General features: G+C 47.2%; 1 protein-coding gene across 1 annotated transcript in view; it reads left to right on the top strand.

Annotated features, from left to right (window-relative positions):
• LOC106609095 (laminin subunit beta-1) overlaps nucleotides 1–10,000 on the top strand; it is a 30,066-nt gene that overhangs the window by 15,120 nt on the left and 4,946 nt on the right. The window contains exons 17-29 of the mRNA XM_045721919.1: nucleotides 16–202; nucleotides 549–692; nucleotides 903–1,134; nucleotides 1,324–1,487; nucleotides 1,924–2,148; nucleotides 2,279–2,496; nucleotides 4,819–4,915; nucleotides 7,794–8,163; nucleotides 8,484–8,668; nucleotides 8,811–9,052; nucleotides 9,169–9,375; nucleotides 9,623–9,767; nucleotides 9,989–10,000. The exon at nucleotides 9,989–10,000 is cut by the window's right edge and continues 196 nt beyond it. Coding sequence (XP_045577875.1) covers nucleotides 16–202; nucleotides 549–692; nucleotides 903–1,134; nucleotides 1,324–1,487; nucleotides 1,924–2,148; nucleotides 2,279–2,496; nucleotides 4,819–4,915; nucleotides 7,794–8,163; nucleotides 8,484–8,668; nucleotides 8,811–9,052; nucleotides 9,169–9,375; nucleotides 9,623–9,767; nucleotides 9,989–10,000 — 2,428 coding nt within the window. The remainder of the gene's footprint in view (nucleotides 1–15; nucleotides 203–548; nucleotides 693–902; nucleotides 1,135–1,323; nucleotides 1,488–1,923; nucleotides 2,149–2,278; nucleotides 2,497–4,818; nucleotides 4,916–7,793; nucleotides 8,164–8,483; nucleotides 8,669–8,810; nucleotides 9,053–9,168; nucleotides 9,376–9,622; nucleotides 9,768–9,988) is intronic.

A 10,000-nucleotide genomic window follows, 5' to 3' on the forward strand; every position in this document is an offset into this window, starting at 1 on the left:
TCTCTCGCCCTCTAGCTGGTGTTGATTCCACGGGTGCGTGAGCTGCTGTTGTTTGAGGGTTCTCAGGGCGAGGGGGCGTGGGATACGTTCCAGAGGTACCGCTGTCTGGAGAGCAGCCAGAGCGTCATCAAGAGCCCCATGACGGACATCTGCAGCAACTACATCTTCAGTGTGTCTGCCCTGCTACACCAGGGGGCTATGGGTAGGGAACGGGGCTGGGGTAGGGGGGGGTGGGGGGCTGTGTGTGTAGGGTTCGGTGGAGGGGCGGGATGGGACGGGGGGGTAGTCTGTATGTTTGTGTGTGTGTCTATAAGTGCATGTTTTCCGTGAGTCTCTCTGTTTATCATTAATAAACAATAATTTGCTTCCTGAAGCATTCCTAATACTCAAACAGCAGAAACAACAACAACTCACATTTCTGCATTCCTCTCTCTCTCTCTCTCTCTCGCACACATCTTCCCTCCTCCCTCTTCTCCCCTCCCCTATCTTTCCCCCCTCTTTTACGCTCTCCCTCTCCCGTTCCCCTCTTTCTCCCTTCTGCTGTACAGCGTGCCAGTGTGACTCCCAGGGCTCTCTCAGTGCAGTGTGCGACCCCAGCGGCGGGCAGTGCCAGTGTCGGCCCAACGTGGCAGGCAGGAACTGTGACCGCTGTGCCCCCGCCACCTTCCTGTTCAGCCCCTTTGGATGCAGACGTGAGTGACAGACAAGCACGGGGTCAGGGCTTAGAGGTTAAATGTCAGGGAGAGGGTTATTTTGAGACTGCGGTTGAAATTCCAACTTCAAAAGTGTGGTATTTTTCATCCCTTTCCCACTCTCTTTTCCCCTCTTATCTTCCTCTTTGCTCCACCCCTCCTTCCCCTCTCCCTATTACGCCCTCCCTCCTCTCCCTCCTCTCTCCCCAGGCTGTGAGTGTAGTCCTACGGGCTCTGTGAACGCTTTCTGCCATGAGGTCACAGGTCAGTGTGAGTGTGTTCCAGGGGCGACAGGGCGTCAGTGTGCCCAGTGCCTGCCAGGCTACTGGGGCTTCCCTCAATGCCAGCCCTGTCAGTGCAATGGCAACAGCGACTACTGCCACCCTCAGACTGGGGAGTGCCAGGGCTGCCGCGCCTTCACCACCGGGCACATGTGTGAAAGGTACTGTCTGAAATTATACCATATACCATATTAAAATTATAGCTAGCTAATATACCACACACCAAACCACAGTGCAGGGCACAGCTGCATATTTCACTGTCATGCTTCCTCTTATCAGAACCAAGCGTGTGTGTGTGTGTATGTGAGTGTTTACCTTGCCTCTTACCATGTCTTACATCGTGCCTACAGGTGTCTGGATGGTTACCATGGCGACCCAGTGTTGGGTTTGGGGGGTCACTGCCGCCCCTGCATGTGTCCCGATGGGCCGGGGAGCGGACGCCAGTACGCAGACAGCTGCTACCAGACTGCCAACAATGACCAGCTGGTCTGTGTTTGCAGCCCTGGATACAGAGGTTAGACACACACATGCACACACACACACCACAGCACACACAACACGTCATACATTGTTCTCCCAGTCCTAGTACCCATTTTCCCTGAAATGACAGAGCTAGCAGAATCCCCTCTGCTCCTGGTCATAATGGGCAGGTAGTAACTACAGGAACAGTGAGTGTGTGAGAGATCCCACAGATACCGCTCTCACTGGAACAGGAGGCCAGTCCACTGCCTGTAACTGTTTACGACTGTTTACGATTGTTCTATGACTGTTTTATGAGTGTTTACAACCTGTGCCATGACTGCACTATACTAATCACTGCAGCTAATGGACAGTTCTGCTTCCTTACAGATCTATAACTGTAGGTGTGTGCGTGTGTGTGTGTGTGTGTGTCTGTGTGTGTGTCTGTGTGTGTAAACAGTTCGGAATTCACCTGTCCTTCTCTTCCGTAGGAGCCAGGTGTGACGAGTGTGCCCCAGGTCACTATGGTAACCCCCAGGTGCCCAGCGGGCGCTGTCTGCCCTGCCAGTGTAACGACAACATCGACCAGCTGGACCCGGGGTCCTGCGACGCTCGCACAGGCGTTTGCCTCACATGCCTGCACCATACCGAGGGCTATGGCTGCCAGCGTTGCAAGCTGGGTTACTACGGCAACGCCGCCACCCAGAGCTGCAGGAGTGAGTACAGTTAGACAGTGTGTGTATATATGTAGTGTGTGTGTGTGTGTGTGTGTGTGTGTGTGTGTGTGTGTGTGTGTGTGTGTGTGTGTGTGTGTGTGTGTGTGTAACTGTCTTTCTCTCTCCACAGAGTGTATGTGTTATTCAGTGGGCACAACGTCGGAGGCGTGTCCGTCCCCGGGGGAGTGTCACTGTGACCTGCAGACTGGCCAGTGTCCCTGCCGGCCTAACGTGATTGGCCAGAACTGCGACCGCTGTGCCCCTGATACGTTCCACATTGGAAGCGGAAAGGGCTGCCAGACCTGTGACTGTGACCCAACCCACTCCTTTGGGACGTCGTGCAACGAGGTGAGAGCCACAACTGACCTCACCCTTACCCGTTCTGCCAGTCACATTCTGTTAAAGGTCCCCAGAGCACACACATCCCTGGGTCACTCGTCTTTTCAGTTCGCTGCAGCCAGCGACTGGAACGAGCTGCAACAAACACTCAAACTGGACAGTTTTATCTCAATCTTTTCATTCAAAGACTCAGTCATGGACACTCTTACTGACAATTGTGGCTGCTTTGTGTGATGTATTGTTGTCTCTACCTTCTTGCCCTTTGTGCTGTTGTCTGTGCCCAATACTGTTCGTACCATGTTTTGTGCTGCTACCATGTTGTGTTGCTACCATGTTGTTGTCATGTTGTGTTGCTACCATGCTGTGTTGTCATGTGTGCTGCCTTGCTATGTTTTCTTAGGTCTCTCATTTTGTAGTGTTGTGTTGTCTCTCTTGTCGTGATGTGTGTTTTGTCCTATATTTATATGTTATTTATTTATATATATATTTTTATCCCAGCCCTCATCCAGGAGGTCTTTTGCCTTTTGGTAGGCAGTCATTGTAAATAAGAATTTGTTCTTAACTGACTTGCCTAGTTAAATGAAGGTTCAATAAAATAAAATAAAATACCCCATCCTTCCAAAAAAAAAACACACCCCATATTGTCACCCAACCCATCTACACACAGCACACACACACAATTGGCCAGTGTTACCTGGTGTTGATTTTCAATGTAACATTTTTACACTCAGTGGTGTAAAAGAACCCCAGTGTGGTTGTAAGTAACCAGAGTTTAACCAAAACCACGCCCATCTTTATCATATTTCCCAGCATGCTCTATTGCAGGTTGATTTTTAGAATTGTTTGTTTCAATATCTATGTTTTTGCATGTGAATTGATTAATTAATATTATGCTACACAAATATAAATAACATACATTTTCTAACCTAACCCAATGAGTTACTTGGATTTATTGGATCCGTTACTGAAAAGGTTACTCCAGTTTAGATGCTTTAGCTCAGGGCTCATCAACTATGTTTAGCCGCTGGATGATTTTTTCTTAAGCGGATGGTCAGGGGGCCCGAACATAATTACAAATAATTTGTAGACTGCAAATTGACCGCAATAATATTTGATTAAAACAGAAGAATTTCAAAGCTTGCTTACATTTGTATACAATCACAAATATCTCTTTTATTATGAATGTGAATACTTTGGAAAAGATTTCCAAAATAAAAATCACTTTGAGCTGATTTACTGGTGATTTTACAATATTTTTATGTCCAACAATAAAACTTTAAAATAAAAAATTGGATCAGGAAACTTGGTGGGCCAAACGTGGGCCGCCAGTTGGGGATCCTTGCTTTAGGTAGTCTCATATCTTAGTCTTCCCAACCCTGGCAGTTATTCTGAGTGCAGGTTGCGGGTGAATACATATTCCAAATGTTGGATATCCCCAATCTGGCTGGATTCCAATAGGAATTACACGACACTTTGCAAGCCAGCATAATGTGACTTGCAGGCCTGATGTGGCCTGTATGCCATGAGTTTCAATACACTGTATTAACGTAAAACTTATCTTGACCTGGGATCTTATCCTAGTTCAGCACTCCTACTCTGAAACTCTGTATACAATACAGGCCACTGTCCATTGTACAGTGTGTAGCAAGAAGACCCTCCTCTAACCTGGAGATGGTACACTGAGTGCACAAAACATTATGCTCTTTCCATGACATAGGCTGACCAGGTGAATCCAGGTGAAAGCTATAATCCTTTATTGATGTCACTTGTTAATAAAACTTATTCGGGATCGGTGTCCCTTCCACGGGACAGTTGAGCTAACGTAGGCTAATGCAATTAGCATGAGGTTGTAAGTAACAAGACAATTTCCAAGAACATTTTTTTTATTTTTTTTATTTGATCCTTTATTAAACCGTGTAAGCAACTTGAGAACAAGTTCTCATTTACAATTGCAACCTGGCCAAGATAAAGCAAAGCAGTTCGACACATACAACAACACAGAGTTACACATGGAGTAAAACAAACATACAGTCAATAATACAGTAGAAAAATAAGTCTATATACAATGTGAGCAAATGAGGTGAGATAAGGGAGGTAAAGGCAAAAAAGGCCATGGTGGCAAAGTAAATACAATATAGCAAGTAAAACACTGGAATGGTAGATTTGTAGTGGTTTCTTCAAAGTAGAAATAGAAATAATGGGGTGCAAAGGAGCAACTCAAAATTAGGAAGGTGTTCTTAATGTTTGTACACTCAGTGTATATTACATGTTCATAATGCTGACATGTTGTGTTGTCTTGTATTGTATTGTCTTGTGTTGTGTGTTTTTTAGCTGTCAGGGCAGTGCTCATGCAAGTCAGGTTTCGGGGGAAGAAAATGCAACGAGTGCCGAGATAAGTTCTGGGGAGACCCTGAGGTCAAATGTCAAGGTAAGTCACTCTGGCTGAGATTTTGAGTAGCAGTAGAAAGTACAAAGTATGTGTGTGGATTCCTTCCCATGACTGCCTTAAACATCATGAAGCTGAAACATGTGCAACAGGGTATCTAAGAGCGCCATTGCTTCCTCTCCAAGTGGGTCTCTCTCTGAATTTACTGGGGTCTGGAGAAACACTCTTGGAGAGTGGCTCTGCGTGTTTTGAATCGGTCTCTTAGAGTTTGAGTAAACAGCCTCTCACGGTCTCGTTCTCATGACCGGTGGTTCCCATGAGTGACTGGGCTGGAAGCTGGGTTTTATATATTTTTTTGCGTTACAGTTTTCTCACAGAGTGTGTGTTTGTGTGTGTGTGTGTGTGTGTGTGTGTGTGTGTGTGTGTGTGTGTGTGTGTGTGTGTGTGTGTGTGTGTGTGTGTGTGTGTGTGTGTGTGTGTGTGTGTGTGTGCATTCGTGCGTATGTCTGTCCTTGTGTCAGTGTGTGCATGTGTGTCACCAGTGTGGTGTTAGTTGGCTCCTCCCTGTCTACATCTCTACATGGTTTATTGTCTGCTGAACAACTGACAAACAGGCCAGTTTCAATCAATCACCGCATCAGGAGAAATGTATGTCTTATAGAAGTTGGCACACCCTCAGAGAGACAGTGAAAGAGAGAGAGGAGAGAGGGAGGGAGAGAGGGGGGGGGTAGAGATTTTCAGAGTGAAATTCTGGGAATAACTCCTTGGCTCATGTGAGAATCAGAGCCAGATGTTCCCAGCAATCAGAGGAATCCTGTCGTGGTCTTATTCCTGTGGTTGTGTAATTCCTGCAGCATTCCCAAACTGCCTGTAAAGTTAGTCTGGCCTCCTGGCGCTGTCCTCGCTCTGTCATCGCTCTGTGTGTATACTGCATGCATGTGTGTGTATGTGTATGAGTGTGTGTGTTTGAAATAGAGAGAGATGAACAGAGACACTTTTGAGGATTGACACCACATCTGGGTTAAGAGGGTCATGCCATGGTCTGATTTAAGAGGTCAGGGGTTAAAGTGACAGGCTTGACGACGGCGTCTGTGTGTGTGTGTGTGAATTAAGACGTCACGGCCATTGGTACAGGCTCAACCCAACCACGTGGGTGTGGCTGTGATTATCGTGTTACCTGTTCATGACCGCCTTTGTGTATAGTGGTGTGGTCACTCATGTTACTGTCAGCCGTTCATGTCATGTTTAGGTTCACTACCGTCACAGTAGGTATCAGTAGTATGTGGTTGTGTTGACAGTGTAACAATAGGGGTTGCAGTCCTAAGCCTGAGCACTCATGGTTACCGCATAAGCAGGGCTCAGCCACAAGGGAGTGTGTGTGTGTGTGTGTGTCTGTGTCTGTGCGTGTGTGTGTCTGTGTCTGTGTCTGTGTCTGTGTCTGTGTGTGTGTGTGTGTGTGTGTGTGTGTGTGTGTGTGTGTGTGTGTGTGTGTGTGTGTGTGTGTGTGTGTGTGTGTGTGTGTGTGTGTGTGTGTGTGTGTGTGTGTGTGGAGGACTAACTGAGAACGACTACCTCGGCAGCCGTTGCAGGTGATTAACTCCAAAAGGAATTACACATCACTTTGCAAGCCAGGATAATGTGACTTGCAGGCTGTAAAACAGGAGTTTCAGACCACTGTGTTAGGGTGTACCTAGGCCCTCAAAGAAAGGCCTTACGATATACGTATGTAATGTATTGTCATAAAGAGTTAATTTTACACTGGGAAATATGCAAATAATGTAGAATACATGCTCAACTTGAATTGTATGTTCACTCAACCTAAAATTCAAAGTTGAGTGAACATAGAATTCAACTTAAGAATATATGTTGGTTCAGCTACACTGAGTGTACAAAACTCCAAACTTTTGCACTCAGAACAGCCTCAATTCTTCGGGACTCTACAAGGTGTTGGCTGGATGTCCTTTGGTTAGTGGACCATTCTTGATACACACGGGAAACTGTTGAGTGTGAAAAACCCAGCAGCGTTGCAGTTCTTGGTACAAACCGGTACGCCTGGCACATACTACCATAGCCTGTTCAAAGGCGCTTAAATATTTTGTCTTGCCCATTAACCCTCTGAATGGCACACATACACAATCCGTGTCTCAATTGTCTCAAGGCTTAAATCCTTCTTTAACCTGTCTCCTCCCCTTCATATACACTGATTGAAGTGGATTTGACAAGTGACATCAATCAGGGATCATAGTCAGTCTATATCATGGAAAGAGCAGGTGTTCTTAATGTTTTATACACCAAATGTTGAGCAAAGTCACCATCCTATTGCAGCTGGTTGCCTTACACTTGTACATTGAATTAACGTTAATGCTATTTTGTTGAGCAAACTCACAATCCTATTGCAGCTGGTTGCTTTATAATTGTATGTTGAATCATTTTTATTTTTGGTGCATCAGTCACCCTCTTCAAAAGCTTAGGCAACAGTAATGGGTGCTAACCGCTTATATACACCCTTTTCCTGTTCTCCATTCCCCACATTGGGACTTACTCCATCACTCTATTCCTCTCCTTCTCCTCTCATCCACTCTAGAGGTTAGAGGGCTTGTCTCTGCTGTGCTTCAGACTGGGGGGCGGGGGTCAAAAGGGGGATAGAGTTTAGAGGTCAAGGCTACCTGTGGGATTATTTACTCGCAGCGCAGGACTGTTGAGACGTTAATAATATAGTTTTTCAATACCTCTGTTTCCCTAGGGGGGGGCTTTTAAAGGGCACAGACCTGTTCTCATATTACTTTGAGTTCATTTCCTTGTACCCTCATTTCCTTTCCATCATCACCACTGTTTTCACCTCAAGTCAACTATAGGTATGTGTGTGTGCTTAACCCTTTTCTCTCTTCTCCTCTTCCTCTTCCTCTCCCTCTCCCTCCAGCGTGTGACTGTGACCTGCGTGGCATCGCCAGCGAGCAGTGCCACCGTTCGTCCGGCCAGTGTGTGTGCGTGGAGGGTGTGTCTGGGCCCAGGTGTAACCATTGTGCCAGAGGGTACCATGGGACGTTCCCCGCCTGCGAACGATGCCACCAGTGCTTTGCCGCGTGGGACGGCGTGGTAGGGGAACTGTCCAATCAGACTCAGCGTTTGAAGGATCATGTGACAGAGCTCCAGACCAGTGGGGTGACGGCGCCGTACAAAGACACCGTTAGCAGTCTGGAGATCAGTGCTAATGCTATCAGTGCGATAGTAGAGAACAACCCTGCTATACAGAAGGTGGAAGATGTACAACAGATGATGCAGCAGGCCACGTATGTACACACAAACATGTGCGCTTGCACGCACACACAAACACGCACCTGCATACGCACATTTACACATTGAAACACTGTTTGGACGTTGATGTTATGATCAGTCCATGTCAACTCTAATGAAAATACTATTCTCTGTGTGTGTGTGTGTGTGTGTGTGTGTGTGTGTGTGTGTGTGTGTGTGTGTGTGTGTGTGTGTGTGTGTGTGTGTGTGTGTGTGTGTGTGTGTGTGTGTGTGTGTGTGTGTGTGTGTGTGTGTGTGCGTGTGTGTGTTTGTGTGCGCGTGTGTGTTTGTGTGCGCGTGTGTGTGTCTGTAACAGTGAGCTGGTGGCAGACCTGAACGAGAGGCTGAACGTCTCAGAGGGTTCCCTGTCCCGTCTCGTTGCCAATGCCAACGACACCGAGGCCAGTCTGGACGCACTGAGAAAGCAGGCCCAAGAGCTAGAGAGAACAGTCACAGACATTCGAGACCACATAAAGACTGTGAAGAACTCTAACATAGAGGGTGAGAGAGGAGGGAGAAAAGAGAGGGGGTACAGTATGCATGATATCATTACTAGTTCTGACACACCCGTGTGTGTGTGTGTGTGTGTGTGTGTGTGTGTGTGTGTGTGTGTGTGTGTGTGTGTTTTATTTGTGTATGGCAGGAGCGATGGACACCATCACCAAGGCCCACTTGGAGTCTAAGAAGGCGGAGATCCGTGCCAATCAGACCACCAGTTACCCCGACAACACTTTGGAACAGTCGGCTACACTACGGCGTGAAGCGGAGGCCAGACTGAGCCAGAACCAGGCGGAGTTTGACCTGAGACAACAGAAACACACAGAGAGACTGGAGAGGCTCGCCACAGAGCTCAACACTCTTGACCTATCAGAGCTCAGCAAGCAGGTAAGTCTGACCTATCAGTAGCCAATTATCATCTCACTTCTTCACCATACTGCTTTTTGATTGGTCCCTGGTTTTACAGTGCTCTTACCCGATTGGTGTGTTTTCTCTCTGTGCAGACATGTGGAGCGGCTGGGGGGGAGGAGGGGTGTGCTGCGTCCCCCTGTGGAGGGGTGGGGTGTGTGTCAGAGGACGGCACCCTTCGCTGTGGTGGGGAGGGGTGTGACGGTTTGGTCACACAGACACAAAGCACTCTGAAAACAGCCAAGGACTTTGACCAGGAAATCCTCTCCACCGTGCAGGAAGTGGACAAGCTCTCTAGGATGGTGGGAACTGTAGTTTTTTTACACTCCGGGCCGAATCCTAACTTGAGATTCACGCATATAACTTTGTGTAATACAGCTGATGTTTGGTTATGATTCAGCCCTACATGAATATAGTCAGGTCATCTTACATTATTATCATAGTAACTAAAGAGCATAGAATATCTGCTTGCTCCAGCACAGGCATTGGTCTGTTGAGGAGTGTTTACTTTACAGTGTTTGAGTTAACATGTCATGTGGCGCCCTCTAGGTGTGGGAGGTGAAGGTGCGTGCGGACGAGACCAAGCTGAATGCTCAAGAGGTGCTGCTGAAGTCCAACCAGAGCCGAGACAGAGTGGTACAGAGCAACGAGCAGCTCCGCAGCCTCATCAAGGAGATACGAGGCCTACTCACTAGTGAGTATACACACATTTTTCAAAGAGCAGGCCTCAATCTTTCAGTGTACTGTACAGACTAACTAAATGATCACTGATTCATAGACAATCAGGACTCCAGCTCTTCTTTCCTCATGTGCATGATTGGTTATGCTTGTGATTAGAACTGATTGTAATTGATTGTGGTAGATCACCTGTGTATGGCTCTTTGAGTCTAATTAGCTCGGTTTCCACGGTGACAGACGACCGTGCCA

The sequence above is a fragment of the Salmo salar genome, chromosome ssa07, assembly GCF_905237065.1.
Source record: "Salmo salar chromosome ssa07, Ssal_v3.1, whole genome shotgun sequence".
In the NCBI taxonomy this organism is placed as follows: domain Eukaryota; kingdom Metazoa; phylum Chordata; class Actinopteri; order Salmoniformes; family Salmonidae; genus Salmo; species Salmo salar.